Source organism: Dendrobates tinctorius, unplaced genomic scaffold (assembly GCF_039654945.1).
Source record: "Dendrobates tinctorius isolate UK_male_01 unplaced genomic scaffold, ASM3965494v1 ptg000025l, whole genome shotgun sequence".
Taxonomy (NCBI): Eukaryota; Metazoa; Chordata; class Amphibia; order Anura; family Dendrobatidae; genus Dendrobates; species Dendrobates tinctorius.
The window spans coordinates 13694800-13720517 of NW_027361693.1; the positions used below are offsets into that span (position 1 = coordinate 13694800).

At 42.7% G+C, this 25718-nt stretch overlaps 1 protein-coding gene across 2 annotated transcripts in view; it reads right to left on the bottom strand.

Annotated features, from left to right (window-relative positions):
• LOC141084627 (cadherin-12-like) overlaps nt 1-25718 on the bottom strand; it is a 1440185-nt gene that overhangs the window by 27741 nt on the left and 1386726 nt on the right. For both annotated transcript variants that reach the window (XM_073569451.1, XM_073569452.1), the window contains 2 exons: nt 13708-13961; nt 9746-9882 (listed from right to left, as the gene is read on the bottom strand). In XM_073569451.1, coding sequence (XP_073425552.1) covers nt 9746-9882; nt 13708-13961 — 391 coding nt within the window. The remainder of the gene's footprint in view (nt 1-9745; nt 9883-13707; nt 13962-25718) is intronic.

Sequence of the window (25718 nt, forward strand, 5' to 3'; positions counted from 1 at the left end):
GCAAATATTTATATATTTATAATTACACTTTTCATTCTTGTTTTCCAACCTTCTACCACTCTCCTCCCAATGATCTTAAAGAGGCAGCTATAATGTGATTCTTCAATTACTAGGCAGATCATCTTGTTTTAGCAAGATAGATTTTAGCAGTTTTTCAGAGAGAATGATTAGTTCAGGAGGCAGGGGTATGAGAGGAAGTGACTCATAAGTGGATAAAAATGACATTTTGATGATTTACACAAACAAAGGGGGAATATACAAATTTCTTGCAGATTATGTTTTTTTGGGACTTAGACCCAAGACACCAGTGCTGAAAGGTTACAATATATTATAAAGTTTCTCATATTTACTTATGCAATTGAATTTTTACAAATAACATAAACTTTTTAACCCCTTTGAGAGGAAACCTGTTTTCACCTTAATGGCCAGGCCAATTTTTACAATTCTGACCACTGTCAATTTATGAGGTAATAACTCTGGAATGCTTCAATGGATCCTGGTGATTCTGTGATTGTTTTCTCGTGACATATTGTTCTTTATGTTACTGGTAAAATTTCTTTGATATGACTTGCGTTTATTTGTGAAGAAATTGGCAAAAATGTTGAAAATTTAGCAATTTTTAAAACTTAATTTTTATGCCCTTAAATAAGAGAGTCATATCGCACAAAATAGTTAATGAATAACATGTGCCACATGTTTTCTTTACATCAGCGCAATTTTGGAAGCATAATTTTTTTGTAGGGAAGTTATAAGGGTTAAAATTTGGCCAGCGATTTTCCTATTTTTACAGCAAAATTTGCAAAACCATTTTTTTAGGGACCACTTCTCACTTGAACTGGCTTTGAAGGGTCTATATGATGGAAAATACCCCAAAATGACACCATTCTAAAAACTGCCCCAAGGTACTCAAAACCACATTCAAGAAGTTTATTAAGCCTTCAGGTGCTTCACAGGAATTTTTGAAATGTGGAAGGAAAAAATAAGCATTAACTTTCCTTCAGACTTAATTTTTTTTACTTTTGCAAGGGTAACAGGAAAAAATGGACCACGCGTTTTTTTGTTGTGCAATTTGTAATGAGTATGCTGATACCCCATATATTGTGGAAATCGGAAGGGAAGGAGTGCCATTTGACTTTTTGAATGTAAAATATGCTGGAATAATTAGCGGTTGCCATGTCGTGTATGGAGAGCCCCTGATGTGCATTAACCATGGAAATCCCCCAAAAATTACACGATTTTAGAAACTAGATCCCTTATAGAACTTATCTAGATGTGTATTGAGCACCTTGAACCCACAGGTGCTTCATAGAAGCTTTTTAATGTATAGTCGTGGAAATATAACAAATAAAATTTTTCCCCAAAAAATATTTAAGCTCCAAGTTTTGCATTTACATAAGGGTAAAAGGAGAAATTGCACCATAGGATTTGTTGTTCAATTTCTCCTGAGTGTGCCGATACCCAATATGTGGCGGAAAACAACTGTTTGGGCGCATGGCAGGGCTTGGAAAAGAAAGAGCGACATTTGACTTTTGGAATGCAAAGTTTGATGGAATAATTAGCGGATGCCATGCTGAGTTTGAATAGCCCTTGATGTGCCTAAAAAGTGGAAACCCCCAAAAGTGACACCATTTTGGAAACTAGACCTCTTATGGAACTTATCTAGATGTGTATTGAGCACCTTAAACCCACAGGTGCTTCACAGAAGTTTATAGCGTAGAGCCATGAAAATAGAAAAATCACATTTTTCCCAAGTAGACCTTTTTTAGCTCCATATTTTGCATTTTCAGAAGGGTAAGAGGAGAAATTGCTCCATTCAATTTGTTGTGCAATTTCTCCTGAGCCTCCCAATGCCCCATATGTGGGGGAATACTACTGTTTGGGTGCATGGCAGGGCTTGGAAGGCAAGGAGCACCATTTGACTGTTAGAATGCAAAATTTGATGGAATAATTAGCGGACACCGTGTTGCATTTGAAGAGCCCCTGATGTGCTAAACAGTGGAAACCCCAACAAAAGTAACACCACTTTTGAAATTAGCCCCCTTTGTACCTTATCTAGATGTGTATTGAGCATCTTGAACCCCCAGGTGCTTCACAGAAGTTTATAACATTAAGCCATGAAAATAAAAAAAATCACATTTTTCCCACAAAAATCTTTTTTTAGCTGCAAAATTTTGTATTTTCACAAGGGCAAAAGGAAAAAATTGACCTCAAAGTTAGTTGTTCAATTTCTCCTGAGTTTACTGATATCCAATATGTGGTTGAAAACTACTTTTGAGGCACAGTGCAAAGCTCAGAAGGGAATTAGCACAATATTACAGTGCACATTTTGCTGCACTTGTTTGAGGGTGCTATGTTACATTGACAGAGCCCCTGAGGTGCCAGAACAGCAGATCCCCCATAAATGCCCCTACTTTACCAGTTAAACCTCTCAATGAATTCATCTAGGGGTGCAGTGATTATATTGACACCACAGGTGTGTCACAATCTTTTATACCATTGGGCAGTGAAGAAAAAATAATTTACATTTTTACCACCAAGATTGTGTATTAGCCCCAAGGTTTACATTTTCACACTGGTAAATGGTAAAGATGGCACCAGAATTTGTCCCACAATTTCTGCTGAATGTAGAAATACCCCATATATGGCTGTACATTACTACTTTGCCAGAAGGAGAGATTCAGGAGGGATAGAGTGCTATTTGCCTCCTGAAATGCAGATTTTCCTAGACTAGTTTGTGGATTCCATATAAAAAGCCCCTAAGTGCTAGAAAAGCAGAATCCCCTCTCATGTGACCCCATTTTCACCCTTTCAGAATCAATCTACAGCTGTAGTGACAATTTTGACTCCATGGGGTGTTTCCAGAAACAAGCAGCAGTGGATGTTGCTGAGTGAATATTTCAAACTGCGTTGTAGTGACTAGTACATTATGCCCAGCTCATGATTCTGAATACATTCACCTGTAAATTAGGCAGGCTCTCAACACTACAGAAATCCCAAACGTGGACGCTATATGTGGTTTAGGTAAACTGTGGGGTTCAGAAGGGAGGGAGACATTTGGATTTGGGAGCAGAGAATTTGCTGAATTTCTTTTGGCGGGTGAGGAGCCATTTCACTTTTCCAGTGCCTTTGTGCTGCTAGTAACATGGTAGCGCCCTATATTTCTGTTAACAGATGACAAATCTGAGTGGGGACTTGCTATTTTTGTGGATTGAGTGGAAGCTTTTTTGTGAACATTTTACACAACATTTGGGATCACAGTTATCCGGCGCTCTACACTGACCACTTGCTTTGGGGTTTCCATCTAAATCACTGAGTGTCATGATTCAGATGAAACCCCCCGATGTAACCATTCACTAGAGTGAGGCTGCAGAGTTACTCTGGACTCCATCTGGCCTCTGTTCTGGAGTGTACTTCTTTTCAGAAGTGCACAAAACTGTGACCAACACTTTTATGCAATCCTAAAGGGATGAAAACTGCCAGATCACAGCTAATACGGCATCTACAATGCCTCCATCTGCCTCACTATAGGGAATGTTCAGTCAGAGGTTCTGTCTGAATTACGTATTTAGAGACTTACATGGAAACCCCGGTGTAAATGCTCAGCGCAGAGCGCCTTGATGAATGTGCGCCGGGCCTTATTGCGATGTTTGGGAAGCAGAATGAAAAAGTCAACAGCATGTGAAGAATTGGTCTTATTTATTTTTATGCTGTTCCTCATGCTATATAAGTGATTAGGTGACTTTTTTCTTCAGGTCGGTGTGATTACAGCGATACCAGATTTATATCTGGTTTTTATATTTGGCTTCTGTCACACACGAAAAAAAACACTTTTTATTGTGAAAACTAGTTTTTGCATCACCATATATTGAGAGCTATTTTTTTCATATTTCGGTTGCCTGGGTCATGTGAGGGCTTGATGTTTTGCGGTATGAGCTGATATTTCTATTGGTACCATTTCTGGGCGCATGACATTTTTTGATCATTTTCTATTTTGATTTTTGCAAGACAGAATTAACAAAAACAAGCTTTTTTTTATACCGTTCTGCGTGTGGAAAAATTTGTAAGGCAGCTTTTTTCTTCGGGTCAGTACGATTACAGTGATACCTCATTTATATAGTTCTTTATGTTTTGTCGCTTTTACACAATAAAAACTATTTTGTAGAAAAAATAATTATTTTTGCATCGCTTTATTCTGAGAGCTATACCTTTTTTATTTTTCTGCTGATGAAGATGTATGGTGGCTTTTTTGCAGGACAAGATGACGTTTTCAGCGGTACCATTTTTATTTACCTTATTTTTCGGACTATAAGATGCACTGGACCATAAGACGCACCCCAAATTTTCAGAAGGAAGATAGGGAAAAAAAATTAATGCATCAAATGGGGGTCCATCTTACAGTCCGAATTCAGCTTACTGGGGGAAATCAGTAGCGCTGATGGAGCGTGGTCACAGGGGGTGTTCGGTGGTCCAGCGATATGACTCCTATCCCAGACTGTTGCGGCAGGTTCTGCAGTGCTCGTGGTATGGGGGCTCTGCCGACATTTTCTAGAAACCAGGAGCCCCCGCACATCCATTGCTAGAGCAGTGTGTATATATATATATATATATATATATATATATATATATAAAAGGAAAAAAATAGGCAGCACTCAAATTAAATGTGAAAAAAGTGGATACTTTACTGATCCTCAGATGGCAACGTTTCAATGGTGACCCATCTTTGTCAGGCTTGACAAAGACGGGTCACCGTTGAAACGTTGCCATCTGAGGATCAGTAAAGCATCCACTTTTTTCACATTTAATTTGAGTGCTGCCTATTTTTTTCCTTTTGTCATTTTGGCTGTTTGGACACTGCTGAATAGGTTTTGCACCTGCTGTATTATTTTGGTAGTGCTGCCCTTTTTTCTTGATTTATATATATATATATATATATATATATATATATATGTACATATATAGTACAAAAAGAATGAAAATTAAATAAAAATGTGGAAAAATGATGAAAATTAAATAAAAATGTGAAAAAATGAACAATAAAAAATGAAAATATAAAAGTGGCAAAATACAAATACCGAGAGCATACCAAATGAAAAATATAAATAAATAAAAATCAATATAAAAAAAGGAAAAAAATTAAATCATAAAGGAAAAACTAATGTAAAATAAAAATGAAAAATAATAAAAAATATATATATAAGCCTGAAAGGTATTTATAATTTAGTTAACTAAACACTTTTAATTTTTTTTATAAAACAAAATTCAGTTTTAGGGCAGAGTCACAGATTTGTAAGTAAAATTCTGTTTCAATCCCCATTCAGATGAATGAAACAGTCACAATCTTTTTTTGCCCTAAGTGAACACACTGTACCTTTAGTCCCTTGATATGTCAAAATGATGGACAGGTGTATCAACCCTTACATTTTATTGAATTTTGGTTTGGACGCCAACTGCTCACAAGTTCTTCGGCAATAATAGAATGCAACAAATATGTATATGTAAAGATGTGTAATTAGAACTTTGCTTATCTTATAGGTTCATTTGGAAATTCTTCTTAAATAAGGCATATTTTTCATTTTATTTGAAATGTAGACAACTTTTATGATTAACTTTGGCAGCTTTGTGTTTCAAGAAGTATGTAAATATATAAGAGGTATGTAAATATAAGCAGGAAGAACATAGTCTACCGACGCAACACAAAACTGGCCTACATTGTAGCTGAAATCTACACTAGTGCTACGCAAGTTCATTGCTGACAAAGATTTCATTTTCTGGCAGTCGAACAACCTAAAAATATGTCAAATTTATTCATAGGTTTTAGGAGCGTACTCCATGGTTCTATAGGTAGAAAACTGGCATTTGAGACAGACATCTCCTTGGAGTAGTCAATTTAAAATTTTGAAACCAGGAAGATATAATTGAAGAATTATTTAGTGTCAGTTTCTTTTTTCGAACATTACCAAAGTGAAGCACAGTGATGGTTACATTTTGCCCATTTTATTTTAGCTCCAGCATTGATGTCATGACTTGAAAAAGCAAACTTTTGCTATGTTTTTAAAAACACACCATGTTTAGCATAAAAGACCTGCTGAAAGTGGAGATGAAAAAGTAAGATAGGAACATATATTTCAAAAATTTATGAGTGCAAAAACTGGATAAAAATAAAGATTCGACAATTAAAAAAGAGTGAAAATTGCCTCGTCTTGAACTTCTGCATATTAGGGCATAGGGCGCTCAGTATGCCAATAAAAAAGTTGGAATAAACTTGGAATTATCTAACCTTTTGCACACAATTTATTGATACATAAATATTTATAATCTATAAAAAAAAGTTGATTGCATTTAGATAAATTTTATTAGAATGAGTTTTTATTTGCACTCTCTCATATACAAGGATGTTTCTGCATTGTTTTAAGCCACCTAGTTGTGTAGAGTAAATCTGCAGCTTTTTACGAGATTGTTTAAAATATCCAATTAATAAAATATACAAAAAAGAAAATAAATGTAAATATATGAAAAATCCAACGTAAAATTTTTCATTTTAAAATAATAAATAAGGAATTCTGAAGGTATGCAAATAATAAAGTGCAAATAATAATACACATGAAGAAAATGTAAACAAACTACAAACAAATTGTGTCCTGTCTAAATGTTAGACAGCTTTAGTAAATCAGCTCCAATGTGTATAATAATTATAAAGTTCATAATAAAAACATATTGCAGGTGGACTGTGGCATACCAGTATAATCAAACAAACATATTAGGAAATGTGTACAAAGCGTTTTGCATGGAGTAGGGATAGAAGGCCCATTGCTTAATGTAGTATTATGCAACTAATGATAAATAAAAACAACAAACTTAAGTCCCCGTCATACTAAGCGATCTCGCTAGCGAGATCGCTGATTTTGTGACACATCAGCAATCTCACCAGCGAGATCGGTGTGTGTGACGGGGATCAGCGACCGGCCCCCCTGCCGGTTATCGCTGATCATGCTCGAGCGGCCTGGGCCATTTTTTGATCGCTGGTCTCCCGCTGCCCAGCACGTATTGCTGCGTGTGGCAGCGAGAGACCAGGGATCAGCGACGCTGGATGCTAATGGTACTAAATTTCAATGTGTCACTGATAAGGTAAAACAATGAAGAAAACCTATATGACTTTATCATAATAAAAACTACAGTATTTATGCTTCACACAGCTACTTCCAGCTGTATTTTCTTTTCTTTATTAGCTAGTAATATGGTACATCATATTACAGCAAATACATTTGTTTTTCTTGAGTATTTATACAGGGTGTACAGAATTAGAAAATCTCTCTGATTTATTCTAAAAACAGCAGTTCATTTATCTGTTACTTAGCGACAATCCAATCAGTCCACCATGAATTGACTTTGAGTCAAATTTCATGACATTCGCACATCCAGGCAAGCTAGAAAAACTTGCTGTGTGAATTGCAAAAATGTGTTCATAGCCAATTAACTCATTGTTGAAGAGTGCATCAGTCACAGAAGGCTAACATGACCTCAGATGCGACTGTGCAAGCTACCGCCTAATGCCTTATAGTTATAACAGGGCATAGTACAGTTAATTAGGAGAAACTATTATAGCCCATATAAAAGCCTAAGTAGGGATTACAGCAGCCATTTTACAGTTATTTTATGTAGGTGAGAAAACTTGGCAATAAAGACAGGAAGACAACCCTAATGGCATTGAAAAATTGCTTCAGTCAGTAATATGGAGAAAACTACTCATCTATGAGTAAAGGCCCCTTTACACGCATCAATGTCACAGCGATCCCACCAATGATCTGACGTGAATGGGATCGCTGGGACATAGTTAGCTGATCGCTGGTGAGCTGTCACATAGACAGAACCACCAGCAATTGGGACCAGCGAGCAAGCTGGTATCCAAGGTAAGCAGCAGGTATCTAAGAGCCGCATGGCTCTTAGATACCCACTGTTTACATTGGAAACCAGCTCCCAGCGTCACTGATTGTTGGTCTTTACTCTGTCACACGCAGCAATGCACACTGGCCATCAGGAGACCAATGATCAAAAAATGGCCCAGGACGTTCGAGCACGATCAGCGATACCCGGCAGAGGGGCCTGTCACTGATACATGTCACACACACAGCGATATTGCTGGCGAGATCGCTGTGGCGTCACAAAATCAGCGATCTCACTGGCAATCTCGCTGTGTGTGATGGGGCCTTTAGAGTTGTAATTAGTAGGGATTAGGAGAGATAGGGCAAGTGGTAGCAGCAGTGCAAGTGTAACTGAACAATGATATGGTGTATTTTGTATCCATTAATCTGTATTTGTATATTTTTACACACATTTTATCTTTCTCTGCCAAGCCAGTTAAATTTGAATATGATAAACTCAAATATCAGTTGCTTTTGGTACCGTAGCTCAGTAAGTAACAGAACTGTAAATGTAAAGATATTGCAGCACTTAAAAAAAGAATATATGTATAGATAGATGGATAGATAAATAGATAGATAGATATGGATATATATGTACAGTATGAGGGGGACCACACATACCAGGAAAGGGGGTGAGGGTGACCATACATACCAGCAAAGGGGGGTGACGGGACCATGCATAACAGGAAAGGGGGTGAGGGTGACCATACATACCAACAAAGGGGGAGGGGGACCATGCATACCAGGAAAGGGGGGTGAGGGGGACCATGCATACCAGAAAAGGGGGATGAGGGTGACCATACATACCAGGTAAGGGAGGTGAGGGGACCATGCATACCAGGAAAGGGGCGTGAGGGGACCATGCATTCCAGGAAAGGGGGGTTGAGGGGGATCATGCTTACCAGGAAAGAGGGGTGAGAGGACCATGCATTCCAGGAAAGAGGGGTGAGAGGACCATGCATTCCAGGATTGGAGGGTGAGGGGGACCATACAAATCAGGATTGGGGGGGTGAGGGGACCATGCATACCAGGATAAGGGGATGAGGTGACCATGCATACCAGGAAAGGGGGGTGAGGGGGACCATACATACTAGGAAAGGGCGGTAAGGGGACCATGCATACCAGTAAAGGGGGGTGAGGGGTACCATACATACCAGCAAAGGGGGGGTGAGGGGGACCATGCATACCAGGAAAGGGGAGTGAGGGTGACCATGCATACCAGGAATGGGAGGTGAGGGTGACCATACATACCAGCAAAGGGGGTGACGGGACTATGCATACCAGGAAAGGGGGTGATGGGACCATGCATACCAGGAAAGGGGGTCAGGGGGACCATGCATACCAGGAAAGGGGGATGAGGGGACCATGCTTACCAGGAAAGAGGGGTGAGAGGACCATGCATACCAGGATTGGGGGGTGAGAGGACCATGCATTCCAGGATTGGAGGGTGAGGGGGACCATACATATCAGGATTGGGGGTGAGGGGACCATGCATACCAGGATAGGGGGGTGAGGGGTACCATGAATATCAGGATTAGGGGGTGAGAGGACCATGCATATCAGGATTGGGGGTTGCATTATTGCATTATTATTAAATCTTCATAAATAAACTACATACATTTTCTAGAATACCCGATGCGTTAGAATCGGGCCACCATCTAGTATATATATTTATATATATATATATATATATATATATATATATATATATATATATACGACATACTCAACAAAGTTTTTACATTTCTCTGGACCATTTTGTTATAATATAGAAGGAAGCATTCTTCTAACAGGTTATATTGAGGATATTGAGTCACAATACTTACTAATTTTACTTGCGATGATTGATATGTTAAACTGTGCAGTGCTTTCTCTATCTAGCAATTCATTTGTTGCGATAGTTCCCTCAATTGGGTCAACAGAAAAATTGTTGTCCATATCGCTTTTTTCATCAATATAATATCTTTTAAATAAAAAAAATAAACATGTTATTGCACAAAAGTTAAATTATACAACATAAGCATTAACAATTTTATTGTATAGAAAAGCAATTTTTACGGTCTGTTCAAAGGGGTTTGCCGGGTTCCAAAACGCTCTGCCCCATAAGCAATGTCATATGTCCAGAAATCATCAGTTAGAATGGATCCAGCAGTAATCCGTTGGCAAAAAAGTTGTGCAGACAGATTATTTAAAAAAAAAAACTGATTTCACCTTGATTAGCTATTTTAAAATTGAAGCGTATGAAAACTGGATCCGTTAAATAGCCCTTTCAAATGAATGAAAAAATGGATGGTTGATTAACAGAACCATTGTCATAGACTTCACTGTTAAAAAAAAATTAAAAAAAGGATCCAGCTAAGATCAGTATTTAAAAAACAGACAAAAATTTTTGTCTGCCCGCAGCTGGATCCATTCTAACTGATGATTACTGGATGTGTGAACATAGCTTAATCTGAAGTTTGTTTTAAAAAAAAAAAGTTTTTGACAGGTGTAGAAAAAATTCTGCAAAATAAGAATGTAGGTGAAACTCCATCCACAGCCCAGTCAATCAAGGGGGCACTTACTACTGGGTCACACCTCTGGGTTCCCGGAAATTGACATTACATCAGCGGATCTCAGAGCAGGCTGCAGCCAGAGTCATGTGATGCCCAGTGGGTGGTCAGCGATAGCACCGCTCACAGGCAAGAATAGCAAGAAGAGGTATTTGCAAAAATACTTCTTTCCACTCTCTTATGAAGTTTGGGTTCATAAGATACAACCAAACTTTAGTCCAAAGTTTGGTTCGGGCACTAGAACTGTACCTGAACTTGAACCTAAACTCCAATTAAATCAATAAGGACCCGAACTTTGGAGCTGTAAAATCTCTCTTTTCTTTCTTCTCTTCCAGAAGTCTGTGTTCACAATTCAGCACAGAACACTAGGTATTCCCATGGTCCTAAATTGATATAGGCTGAGGACACTTCAAGATACTACAATCAACATGATCTATTATGGTAGGGTGCCCTAAAGATAAGAAATAATGAAGGAGAAAACAAGTAGGGTAAAAAATATATCTTTATTAAATAGCAACAATGCAAAAAACATTTTAAAAAGACAGGGCAAAGAAAAGTCTCCTATAATGGGAAGGAAGGCAACAAATAGATAGCACAGAGAAATGCACTGTGGGCAGGAAAAAGGAGAAAAAAATGTGTCAGACAATAAAGATCAGAGAAAGCTGGTGCTCAGTATTTCCTATAAGAGATTAAAGTATACTAATATGAGGCCCAATGTGCAACAGGGGGTTGCTTTAGAGAGCTGAGTTTTGCTAGTGCAACATTAGATGAAACACAGGGAAAAAATAGAGCCCAGTGGGTATAGATGCACAATTTGTTATGTGTAGCCATATATGCAAAAAATACTTTTTTTTCCGTTTTTACCATATGGATCAACAGAAAAAACACCCATATATAGGTATTGTGTAAAGTTTTTTTTACCTGTTAGGAGTGTAGTGCTGTGGGACAGAATGGCTAAGCAGATTGCTGCTTTCCAACCCTGCGCCCCCACGAGCGCCATTTTGCAATGATGCTTCTTCCTGGGGTGTGACCTCTTATCTTTATGGCACCCTACCATAATAGATCATGTTGATTACAGAACACAAGTTGTCCGGTCCGAACCCTCAACTTTACAGTTCGGGTTTTCTCACTTCTACTCATGTTAGATTTGTTGAAAATTTCTGCAACTGAAAATCAGTTCCGCAAACCTAAATGTGGCTGTTTATGCAATCACATATAGATGAATTTACACTTATAGCTGCTGGGTAGTACTGATTTGATCTCTCAGCACAGAAGATCATGTCCTAGCGTTGGAGAAAAATATCCAAGTATTTGACTTTTTTTTCAAACCCCTACTACATTTTTCCAAGTTAAAAGTTAACTCTGAAGTTATGGAAAATAAAAGAATATAAAAAGAAGTGCTTTTGAATATATTTTATGAAAACCTTTAACCGGCACCAAACACGCTTCAGTACAGCAAGCATTATATCTGCCTTCTCTATTTTTATAACAACATTTTATGTGTTTCTAGTCTGCAATTTTCCCAGCAGACTTTTAAAAATAGATTTTATTTGAACTTTAATTAAAAAGGTTTCTCTGTAGGTGACCATCAATCTGAAGTATAACCGTTATTAGAAGCCATAATTGAGCCCAGGTGTCAGCTATATGCTATGACTCTTTGTGCCTGATATTTCTCTCTCATGTAAAGTATTAATTGTATTCATTCGTCTAGTTAGCTCTATTTACCTGTACAATAGACTATAGCGATGATTAAAAAAAAGTCATTTGGTCAATTGTTGGCTTTAGTCAACTCCGTCTATTAGATTAAACATGCTTTAGAGATATATTACCCAGTTAAATAAGCATTATTATATAATTGGTAAATCCCTCAGAAAATGAAATCATTAGGACAAGCCTCGAGACTGCTTGTGGTCTTCACAAAGTCGGCAGTCGCGTATATATATATATATATAGATATATATATATATCTATATATACACGTTTTTTTTCATTTCTTTTTCTCATCTGGCAATTAAGGCTTTAAATAAAGGAAACTAATGTGTAATTTTAGATCAGTGCTGAATGTGTTCTGCTCTGTGTAAGATGCATAGATTTTTCCATAGGTTTGCAAAATAATTGTGCATCATATGAAAAAAGTAAAAATGTTTGCATAGAGGATATAGCGAAGTGGATTAATAAGGGAGAGAAAAATAACTGACTTTGCTATAAGTCAACTAACGTCAGTAGTCTCGGGACCATTTGTAATAAGTTCAATACTTTATGCAATTTGGAAAACGTGGTTATACTCCTCGAATCACTCTCACACAATATTATGAACCGCCAACGTCAGACTATGGGGTCATCCTACTTAAAAAAAGAAAAAACATTTCTAGCAATTTAATCCTTTGTGGCATCAACCTAAGAACTGTGAGATATATCTGGCTTACTTTGTCTCGTTGTCAATTTCTGGATATCAGCAGAAATGTTTTAACTCACTGATGGCATATAAAGATCTTGCAATGATGAAGAGTTGAGCTACATATCAATAAATTAGAAATTTGCAGACGTCTCCTTCATATATTAGGCTTTATTTACATAAACCATTAAGAATCCAATTAGCAAGCATGGGAAATTACAGTACGGAGTGCTCTTTATTGTCTGCAAGCAGCCACATGAGTCTGGTAAAAAGACTGAGGATGGAGTTTTTATTTGGATTACTTCTTGGGATACAGATCTCTGTATGTGTGGTATGGAGGCACTCTTTATAATCTGGGCGCTTAAGGGTCTAGTAATCCAAATGGTTGAATTTTCACAATATCTAATATTTTCTGACTAAAAATATTTTGAGACTATTAGGATTTATCAATTTTGCATCATATTCATTCCAATTTACAACAAATTTGCTATGTGGAGATTTACGCTGCCTGTGCGATTCACTCCTCATAGTTTTGTTAGATACCCCCTTCTGCTTTCTCTTCATGAAGAATTTTCAGCTCTCCTTGCATATATAGACTCATGCAGGCATTACGCATTTTCTGAAAGTTGCCAAAGTGCATTGATGGTGGGGAGGAGGCACCTACTGCGTGATCATTGCTGGGATACAAATCTAATGCCTTGCTCACATGAGAAGCAGAGTGCAACCTTTCCCTTTCACACTTTCATGTCAAAACTAGCATATTTATTCATAATACTGTAATTTCATTTGGACAATAATGCTAGATATAATATTAGCATACTAGTAACTTAGAGCTGGTTACCTAACAGGACTGGATCCTATGTCTAGATCCTGTGCTGTAACAGCACCTATGATAGTTCCAACCGGTGTGTCCTCATATACTTCCATGGTGTATGAAGGTTTGCTGAAAACTGGAGGCTCATCAACATCTAGAACATTTATTTTTACTGTTGCAGTGTCTTTAAAAGGTCCCACTGAGTTAAAGTGATGATCCAGGTGAACATTAGAAGCCTCAACTTTGAATGTGTAGGCCTTTTTTGTTTCGAAATCCAGAGGCTGAAAAATAAAATATAATTTGTCATGAGACTTCATTAATTCTGTAAAAAAAAAAGGAGAGATGGTAGTTAGACAGAACATGAGATGATCTTCTTGTGCCTGTATGAGTATTATTTCAAAATCTATTAACCCGCTGGCTCTCGCAAAAACGTGACTTTCCCCCTACTGTTCTCAGTCATGGTTTTTCACATTCTTTTCCCCCACTGTTCTCATTCATGGTGGTGTATACTGATCTCGTATCCCAAAACCTGTGAATTAGCATGTGCAGTAGTAAGTAGAGTTGAGCGACTTTTGGTTTTTTAGGGTCGCGTTTCGTTTCGTGAAACCCGACTTTTCCAAAAGTCGGGTCGAGCAAGATCGTCCGATTATAGGGAAAAGTCGGGGTCGTCCCGAAACACGAAACCCAATGTAAGTAAATGGGGAATAAAAGTCGGCAGTGAGAGGAGGACAGGAAACACACCTACAGTGCCCATTTGAATGCCAAAAGCATCAATTCTTCTTACTTAAGCTTGTCAACCTTAATTAACTTCATAATACAAGTTACGCACTGAAAAATGGGGGTTATTTGGCTAAAGTTGTGGGGGGGAGGGCTGGCTGCAGGTTTTCATGTGCCCTGGGCAAAAGAGCGCCCCTTTAACACATACCACAACTCATCATGCTCCGATACGGCAAATAAATAGCGGTATAGTACAATGAAAAATACCTCACTTTTTACATCTCATGACGAGGCCCATCTATTTCTCCATACAGAATCATTGGTCCCATATAATGTTTGAAACAGTATATGATTAGCTCCACATAATGCTACAGTATATGTTGGTCCCCATGGATGAAGCTCCACTGTCTTATGGGCCCAAATAATGCTCCAAACATAATGGGCCCCATTTCTAATGCTCTAGTGTATAATGGGCCCTGTAAATGCTGCTCCAGTGTCTGATGTCCACCTTTGGAATGTTCCAGTGTATGGTGGGCCCCATCTATCATTCTCCAGAGTATAGTGCTCCCCAAAAATTGCTGTCCCAACATTGAAAACAATCAAATAAGTCTCCTCACTAGGGAATCCCTGTACTTGTCTGGACAGGTGCTGTAGCTTGCTAAACAGCTCGCCAGCCGTTCTCACGCCCAGTATGGATTGCACGTGATTGCACAAAGGTTAGAAAGGGTACCGTATCCCTGGATAACATGTATGGATAGCGTACACATTCAAAATATATGTCTCAGGAGGCAGGCACAGACGGTGTTAGGCCCAGTATGGATTGCACGTGATTGCACAAAGGTTAGAAAGGGTACCATATCCCTGGATAACATGTATGGATAGCGTACACATTCAAAATATATGTCTCAGGAGGCAGGCTCAGATGGTGTTAGGCCCAGTATGGATTGCACGTGATTGTACAAAGGTTAGAAAGGGTACCGTATCCCCGGATAACATGTATGGATAGCGTACACATTCAAAATATATGTCTCAGGAGGCAGACTCAGACGGTGTTAGGCCCAGTATGGATTGCACGTCATTGCACAAAGGTTAGAAAGGGTACCGTATCCCCGGATAACATGTATTGATAGCGTACACATTCAAAATATATGTCTCAGGAGGCAGGCTCAGACAGTGTTAGGCCCAGTATGGATTGCACGTGATTGCACAAAGGTTAGAAAGGGTACCGTATCCCTGGATAACATGTATGGATAGCGTACACATTCAAAATATATGTCTCAGGAGGCAGGCTCAGATGGTGTTAGGCCCAGTATGGATTGCACGTGATTGCACAAAGGTTAGAAAGGGTACCGTATCCCCGGATAACATGTATGGATAGCAAACACATTCAAAATATATGTCTCAGGAGGCAGGCTCAGACGGTGTCAGGCACAGTATGGATTGCACGTGATTGCACAAAGGTTAGAAAGGGTACCGTATCCCCGGATAACATGTATGGATAGCGTACACATTCAAAATATATGTCTCAGGAGGCAGGCTCAGACGGTGTCAGGCACAGTATGGATTGCACGTGATTGCACAAAGGTTAGAAAGGGTACCGTATCCCCGGATAACATGTATGGATAGCGTACACATTCAAAATATATGTCTCAGGAGGCAGGCTCAGACGGTGTTAGGCCCAGTATGGATTGCACGTGATTGCACAAAGGTTAGAAAGGGTACCGTATCCCTGGATAACATGTATGGATAGCGTACACATTCAAAATATATGTCTCAGGAGGCAGGCTCAGACGGTGTCAGGCACAGTATGGATTGCACGTGATTGCACAAAGGTTAGAAAGGGTACCGTATCCCCGGATAACATGTATGGATAGCGTACACATTCAAAATATATGTCTCAGGAGGCAGGCTCAGACGGTGTTAGGCCCAGTATGGATTGCACGTGATTGCACAAAGGTTAGAAAGGGTACCGTATCCCTGGATAACATGTATGGATAGCGTACACATTCAAAATATATGTCTCAGGAGGCAGGCTCAGACGGTGTTAGGCCCAGTATGGATTGCACGTGATTGCACAAAGGTTAGAAAGGGTATCGTATCCCTGGATAACATGTATGGATAGCGTACACATTCAAAATATATGTCTCAGGAGGCAGGCTCAGACGGTGTCAGGCACAGTATGGATTGCACGTGATTGCACAAAGGTTAGAAAGGGTACCGTATCCCCGGATAACATGTATGGATAGCGTACACATTCAAAATATATGTCTCAGGAGGCAGGCTCAGACGGTGTTAGGCCCAGTATGGATTGCACGTGATTGCACAAAGGTTAGAAAGGGTACCGTATCCCTGGATAACATGTATGGATAGCGTACACATTCAAAATATATGTCTCAGGAGGCAGGCTCAGACGGTGTTAGGCCCAGTATGGATTGCACGTGATTGCACAAAGGTTAGAAAGGGTACCGTATCCCTGGATAACATGTATGGATAGCGTACACATTCAAAATATATGTCTCAGGAGGCAGGCTCAGACGGTGTTAGGCCCAGTATGGATTGCACGTGATTGCACAAAGGTTAGAAAGGGTACCGTATCCCTGGATAACATGTATGGATAGCGTACACATTCAAAATATATGTCTCAGGAGGCAGGCTCAGACGGTGTCAGGCACAGTATGGATTGCACGTGATTGCACAAAGGTTAGAAAGGGTACCGTATCCCCGGATAACATGTATGGATAGCGTACACATTCAAAATATATGTCTCAGGAGGCAGGCTCAGACGGTGTTAGGCCCAGTATGGATTGCACGTGATTGCACAAAGGTTAGAAAGGGTACCGTATCCCCGGATAACATGTATGGATAGCGTACACATTCAAAATATATGTCTCAGGAGGCAGGCTCAGACGGTGTCAGGCACAGTATGGATTTGACGGCCCAGATTACACAGCGGAGGAGCAGGGAGAGGTAAAGATTGCAAATGCTTGGGCCCTGCCCAAGCAAGGAGGGCCCACTCGTGGGCGTCGGTACTGGCACTGGGCCCCTCATAGTACAGCGGTGTGTCTGACGGCGGGTGTGCACCACCACCGTCAGAGACACTTGATTGCACTATGAGGGACCCTGTGCCAGTGCCCGCGCCCAAGAGTCGGCCTACCCACCTGTCCAGGGCAACGGCACTCGCACGGTGTCGTGCGGTAGGTGGTGACCCCGGCCATGGGGGGGAGGCAGCACAGTTAGGGAGTTTTAGAAAGTGGCATATGTTGATGTTGGACATTCAGCTGATGCAAAAGGCGAAATAGGTGAAGTACCAGGAAGAGGTGGACCAAAGCAAGCCATTTTTCTGTCACCCTATGTGTCATCAGGGGAAGGTGGGACAAAATCCTTGGAAACCCATGCGTGGTTCATTTTAATGAAGGTTAGATCATCCACATTTTGGGTTGACAGACGGGTCCTTTTTTCTGTCAGGATTGATCCAGCTGCACTGAAGACTCTTTCCGATAGCACACTTGCAGCTGGGCAAGCGAGCTCCTGTAAGGCATATTGGGCCAATTCAGGCCAGGTGTCCAGTTTAGCGGCCCAATAGTCAAAGGGGAATGATCTGTGTGGGAGAACATCGATATGGGAGGAAAAGTAGTTTGTAACCATAGTTGACAACTGCTGTCTCCTGTCACTTTCCATCGATGCAGTATTACCAGTTGTGTGAGCGGTATTTGAAAAATCAGTCCACAACATTGTCATGAAACCCCTGTCTCCAACGCCACTTCTGCTGTGTGCACCACGAACACCTCTGCCAAGCTGCCCCCGGCCCGTACGGCTCGTGTGAGAACCATCACCGCTGCTGTGTGCTGGGAATGCCTCAAGCAACCGATTTACCAGAGTTGCTTGTTTATTAGCCAATATTAGGTCAAGGTTCTCCTGTGGCATGATGTTTTGTAATTTGCCTTTATAGCGTGGATCCAGGATGCTGGCCAACCAGTAGTCGTCATCGTTCATCATTTTGGCAATGCGGGGGTCCCTTTTTAGGATCCACAAGGCATAATCTGACATGTGGGCCAATGTTCCCGGTGTCAATGATGCACTGCGAGTGCTGGGTGGAGGAGCACTTTCTGGCAAATCCACATCCCTCCAGTCACGCACAAACCCTGTACCAGACCTTGCCACGCCAACATTTTCACTTGCCCCATGAGATGCATCCTCCTCCCCTAAGTAATCATCCCCATCATCTTCCTCCTCTTCTTCCTCCACCTCGTCCAGGAGAGGTCCCTGAGCAGACAATGGCTGAATGTCATCAAGGATTCCCTCCTCCTCTTCCTCCTCATCAACATTGGCTGCAGACGCCTGCTCCTTAAGGTGCGTCAAAGTTTGCATGAGCAGACGCATAAGTGGGATGCTCATGCTTAGGATGGTGTCGTCTGCGCTTACCAGCCGTGTGCATTCCTCAAAACACTGAAGGACTTTACAAAGGTCTTTCAGCTTTGACCACTGCACGCCTGTCAACTCCATGTCTGCTCTCAAAGTGCCTGGCCGTGTATCCTCCCACAAATGCATTATGGCCTGCCTCTGCTCGCACAGCCGCTCCACCATGTGCAGGGTGGAGTTCCACCTTGTTGCAATGTCGATAATGAGGCGGTGGTTGGGAAGGTGGAGCAATCGCTGCAGCTTCTGCATACGACCGGAGAGTACAGGCGACCGGCGGATGTGCGCGCACAGTCTTCGCACCTTCTGGAGCAGGGCTGTTAACTCCGGATAATTTTTGAGGAAGCACTGCACCACCAGGTTCAAGGTGTGAGCCAAGCAAGGTATGTGGCTGAGTTTTGAAAGGGCTATGGCTGCCACAAAATTACGGCCATTATCACTAACTACCTTGCCTGCCTCAAGATGTACACTGCCCAGCCATGACTCAGTTTGTCGCTTCAAGTACTCGGCCAGCACCTCGGCGGTGTGTCTGTCACCCAAACACATCATCTGCAACACAGCCTGCTGACGCTTTCCACTAGCTGCTCGATAGGGGGACACATCGTGTGCAACAGTGGCAGCTGCAGATGGAGTGCTCGTACGACTGCGCTCTGTGGACGAGCTTTCACTTCTGGAGGAGGAGGAGGAGGGTCGAACGCCTACAGCCAACTGTTTCCTATACCGTGGGCTAGGCAGCACTGTCCCACCACCGCTGTCCCCTGTGAACCCTGCATCCACCACATTAACCCAGTGCGCAGTGATGGACACGTAACGGCCCTGGCCATGCCGACTGGACCATGCATCAGTTGTGAGGTGCACCTTTCCGCTCACTGACTGCTTGAGTGCATGGACAATGCGGTCTTTCACATGATGGTGGAGGGCTGGGATGGCTTTGCGAGAGAAGTGGCGACTGGGTAGGTCATAGCGTGGTACTGCATAGGCCATGAGTTCGCGGAAAGCTGTGCTTTCCACCAACCGAAAGGGCATCATCTCAAACGAGATTAGTTTGGCAATGTGGGCGTTCAAACCCAGTGTACGCGGATGAGAGACTGAGTACTTTCTTGACCTACTCATAGTGTCTGGGAGGGTGAGCTGGACTTGAGAGCTGCATATGGTGGAAGTAGCGGTGGACAGGGCGGACTGAGAGAGGGTTGATGATGGTGATGGAGTTGGTGTTCTTTCTGATGGCCTAGAATCAGCCTTTCGTTGATATAACAGTGGGATTCCCTGACTGCTGTGGTCTTGCAACGACACCTCAACATTTGCTGCTGTGCTAACCGGTGGGCTTACAGTGGGGGAAACAATGTAGCATTGCTGACTACCTTCGTTGTGATCAATTGCACATGTGGCACTTGAGGTTTGGTGTTGTGTCCACGCTTGCAAGTGCATGCTGGTTAAATGTCTAAGCATGCAACTGGTATTCAAATTTTTCAGATTTTTCCCTCGGCTAAAGGTCTTTGCGCACTTCTTACAGATAACCTTGGCCTGATCATGAGGATTTTGTTCAAAAAAGTGCCACACTGCACTCTTCCTACTTTGGCAGACATTTTGAGGCCTAGCACGCTGTGATCTTTTGACCCTCTGGACAAGCTGTCCAGCAACTCTTTTGATGTTTGGAACCTGTCTTTGGAGTGCTCTGGGCCTGCCAGATAACAGCTGTTGCGATGTCGATGTCTGCTGTGGATGCTCCTCATCTGAGCTATTGGAAGCAGCACCCTCTTCCCCCAATGGATGCCAATCTGGGTCAACAACTGGGTCATCCATCACCTCCTCTTCTATGTCATGTGCACCTTTCTCTGTGTCACCGTGTATGGTGGTATAGTGTGCGGGAAGGGGCACCTGAGTCTCATCAGGGTCAAAATCTGGCTCTGTACACTGCGAGGACAATGTAGTGCTCTGAGTGAATGTACCAGCAGAATCATCCATCAGCGGCTGTGCATCAGTGCACTCCATGTCAGATTCATCTTGGCCTGGGTAATTCACCATTTGACTTGATAATCCAGGCATGGTATGTGAAAACAGCTCCATGGAGTAATCAGTAGTATGGCCTGCGTCATCCTTCAATCTTGGTTGGGGTGAAGGACACAAGGAAAGGTGTGGTTCATGAACATGAGCCTCCAATGACGACTCAGTGCTTTTACTTTTTACAACTGAAGAAGAGGAGGCGATAGAGCTGGAGGCTGAGTCAGCAATGTAAGACAAAACTTTTTCCTGATGCTCTGCCTTTAAAAGCGGTTTGCCGACTCCTAGAAAACTAAGCGTTCGAGGCCTTATGTAGCCAGACGATGACGCAGGGTCAGCACCTCCTGCATTCGGTCCTATTTTGCTCTTGCCACTACCATCAGATCCACCACCAACACCATCATTACCAGCTGCCAACCCCCGCCCAATATCACGGCCTCTTCCACCAGCCTTCCTCATTTTTGGTAGAAATGTAGGCAAAATCCAACAAACTATATAGTAATGTAAAACAAGGTACAAGGTGTCTATAGGACAGGGGAGATTTAGAATTTCTGCACACACTTGTGGACAGTGGACACTTTTGGATTGTGTGAGGCCCACTGATATCTGAGCGCTATGTGACAGGCTCGATGGCACAGCTGCCTGTGACCAAAGTGACGAGAGGATAATGGAGATTTTGAATCTCTGCGCACACTTTTGGACACTGGACACTTGTGGATTGTGTGAGGCCCACTGATATCTGAGCGCTATGTGACACGCTCGATGGCACAGCTGCCTGTGACCAAACTGACGAGAGGATAATGGAGATTTTGAATCTCTGCGCACACTTTTGGACACTGGACACTTGTGGATTGTGTGAGGCCCACTGATTTCTGAGCGCTATGTGACAGGCTCGATGGCACAGCTGCCTGTGACCAAAGTGACGAGAGGATAATGGAGATTTTGAATCTCTGCGCACACTTTTGGACACTGGACACTTGTGGATTGTGTGAGGCCCACTGATATCTGAGCGCTATGTGACACGCTCGATGGCACAGCTGCCTGTGACCAAAGTGACGAGAGGATAATGGAGATTTTGAATCTCTGCGCACACTTTTGGACACTGGACACTTGTGGATTGTGTGAGGCCCACTGATATCTGAGCGCTATGTGACACGCTCGATGGCACAGCTGCCTGTGACCAAAGTGACGAGAGGATAATGGAGATTTTGAATCTCTGCGCACACTTTTGGACACTGGACACTTGTGGATTGTGTGAGGCCCACTGATATCTGAGCGCTATGTGACACGCTCGATGGCACAGCTGCCTGTGACCAAAGTGACGAGAGGATAATGGAGATTTTGAATCTCTGCGCACACTTTTGGACACTGGACACTTGTGGATTGTGTGAGGCCCACTGATTTCTGAGCGCTATGTGACAGGCTCGATGGCACAGCTGCCTGTGACCAAAGTGACGAGAGGATAATGGAGATTTTGAATCTCTGCGCACACTTTTGGACACTGGACACTTGTGGATTGTGTGAGGCCCACTGATATCTGAGCGCTATGTGACACGCTCGATGGCACAGCTGCCTGTGACCAAAGTGACGAGAGGATAATGGAGATTTTGAATCTCTGCGCACACTTTTGGACACTGGACACTTGTGGATTGTGTGAGGCCCACTGATATCTGAGCGCTATGTGACACGCTCGATGGCACAGCTGCCTGTGACCAAAGTGACGAGAGGATAATGGAGATTTTGAATCTCTGCGCACACTTTTGGACACTGGACACTTGTGGATTGTGTGAGGCCCACTGATTTCTGAGCGCTATGTGACAGGCTCGATGGCACAGCTGCCTGTGACCAAAGTGACGAGAGGATAATGGAGATTTTGAATCTCTGCGCACACTTTTGGACACTGGACACTTGTGGATTGTGTGAGGCCCACTGATATCTGAGCGCTATGTGACACGCTCGATGGCACAGCTGCCTGTGACCAAAGTGACGAGAGGATAATGGAGATTTTGAATCTCTGCGCACACTTTTGGACACTGGACACTTGTGGATTGTGTGAGGCCCACTGATATCTGAGCGCTATGTGACAGGCTCGATGGCACAGCTGCCTGTGACCAAAGTGACGAGAGGATAATGGAGATTTTGAATCTCTGCGCACACTTTTGGACACTGGACACTTGTGGATTGTGTGAGGCCCACTGATATCTGAGCGCTATGTGACACGCTCGATGGCACAGCTGCCTGTGACCAAAGTGACGAGAGGATAATGGAGATTTTGAATCTCTGCGCACACTTTTGGACACTAGACACTTGTGGACTGTGTGAGGCCCACTGATATCTGAGCGCTATGTGACACGCTCGATGGCACAGCTGCCTGTGACCAAAGTGACGAGAGGATAATGGAGATTTTGAATCTCTGCGCACACTTTTGGACACTGGACACTTGTGGATTGTGTGAGGCCCACTGATATCTGAGCGCTATGTGACACGCTCGATGGCACAGCTGCCTGTGAGCAAAGTGACGAGAGGATAATGGAGATTTTGAATCTCTGCGCACACTTTTGGACACTGGACACTTGTGGATTGTGTGAGGCCCACTGATATCTGAGCGCTATGTGATACGCTCGATGGCACAGCTGCCTGTGACCAAAGTGACGAGAGGATAATGGAGATTTTGAATCTCTGCGCACACTTTTGGACACTGGACACTTGTGGATTGTGTGAGGCCCACTGATATCTGAGCGCTATGTGACAGGCTCGATGGCACAGCTGTGACCAAAGTGACGAGAGGAAAATGGAGATTTTGAATCTCTGCGCACACTTTTGGACACTGGACACTTGTGGATTGTGTGAGGCCCACTGATATCTGATCGCTATGTGACAGGCTCGATGGCACAGCTGCCTGTGACAAAAGTGACGAGAGGATAATGGAGATTTTGAATCTCTGCACACACTTTTGGACACTGGACACTTGTGGATTGTGTGAGGCCCACTGATATCTGAGCGCTATGTGACAGGCTCGATGGCACAGCTGTGACCAAAGTGACGAGAGGATAATGGAGATTTTGAATCTCTGCGCACACTTTTGGACACTGGACACTTGTGGATTGTGTGAGGCCCACTGATATCTGAGTGCTATGTGACACGCTCGATGGCACAGCTGCCTGTGACCAAAGTGACGAGAGGATAATGGAGATTTTGAATCTCTGCGCACACTTTTGGACACTGGACACTTGTGGATTGTGTGAGGCCCACTGATATCTGAGCGCTATGTGACATGCTCGATGGCACAGCTGCCTGTGAGCAAAGTGACGAGAGGATAATGGAGATTTTGAATCTCTGCGCACACTTTTGGACACTGGACACTTGTGGATTGTGTGAGGCCCACTGATATCTGAGCGCTATGTGATACGCTCGATGGCACAGCTGCCTGTGACCAAAGTGACGAGAGGATAATGGAGATTTTGAATCTCTGCGCACACTTTTGGACACTGGACACTTGTGGATTGTGTGAGGCCCACTGATATCTGAGCGCTATGTGACAGGCTCGATGGCACAACTGTGACCAAAGTGACGAGAGGAAAATGGAGATTTTGAATCTCTGCGCACACTTTTGGACACTGGACACTTGTGGATTGTGTGAGGCCCACTGATATCTGAGCGCTATGTGACACGCTCGATGGCACAGCTGCCTGTGACCAAAGTGACGAGAGGATAATGGAGATTTTGAATCTCTGCGCACACTTTTGGACACTGGACACTTGTGGATTGTGTGAGGCCCACTGATATCTGAGCGCTATGTGACACGCTCGATGGCACAGCTGCCTGTCACCAAAGTGACGAGAGGATAATGGAGATTTTGAATCTCTGCGCACACTTTTGGACACTGGACACTTGTGGATTGTGTGAGGCCCACTGATATCTGAGCGCTATGTGACAGGCTCGATGGCACAGCTGTGACAAAAGTGACTAGAGGATAAGGGAGATTGGATTGCTTTTAAAAAAGCAGTTTGCGGAGCAGTGGGTAAACAGCAATGCCAGCCTGTCAGGAAGCCTTAAAAGGCAGCCCAACAACCAACACCACTGATACACCACAATATAGCCTCCCCTTGCACTGCACACACAGTGACTTGTGTGTTGTGCAGGCCAATACGCTAGCAGCAGAAGCAGTTTTTTTGTCTTCTTCCCTGCCTAACGCTCTCCCTACAAAATCAGCAGCAACCTCTCCCTATACTAAGATCGGCAGAAGTAAGATGGCGGTCGGCGTGCACGCCCTTTTATACCCCCTGTGACACCCACCAAAGCAAGCCAATCACTTGCATGCCCTTCTGAAAGATGGTGGTGACCCGTGCCTAGGTCATCACGTTGCCCACAGTGTCCATGGATCCTGATTGGCTGAAAAAGAGCGCAAAACAAACTTTTGAAACGCGACTTTGGCGCGTAAGTCGCCGACCTCGTGGCCGACCTCATCCTAGGGTCGGGTTTCGTTTCATGAAACCCGACTTTGCCAAAAGTCGGCGACTTTTGAATTTTTTCGACCCGTTTCGCTCAACTCTAGTAGTAAGCATTCTTCTTCTTGGTGCTTGACTTATGACAACCTTTAGCACACTCAGTGCCGGAATGTATGTGTTGCATGGATTTATGTCTTTCTATATCAACTAAGAAATGGGCTCCCCAGACCACATGGGGTGTCACAATATGACCAAAACTCAATCACAGGACAATGAAACTTTCACACTGCTTATCAATGAACTGCTCCAATATTTATGGCCAAAGCTGTTTTTTTCCTATGCCATATTGACATTTCTGCTTCACTTGTCTAATGCATTATTCATGTGTTCTCTTCTGCATAAATATGTTACTTTTCAAATTTTGTGTGATTATATGCCTAATGAAGGGGCCTGAGT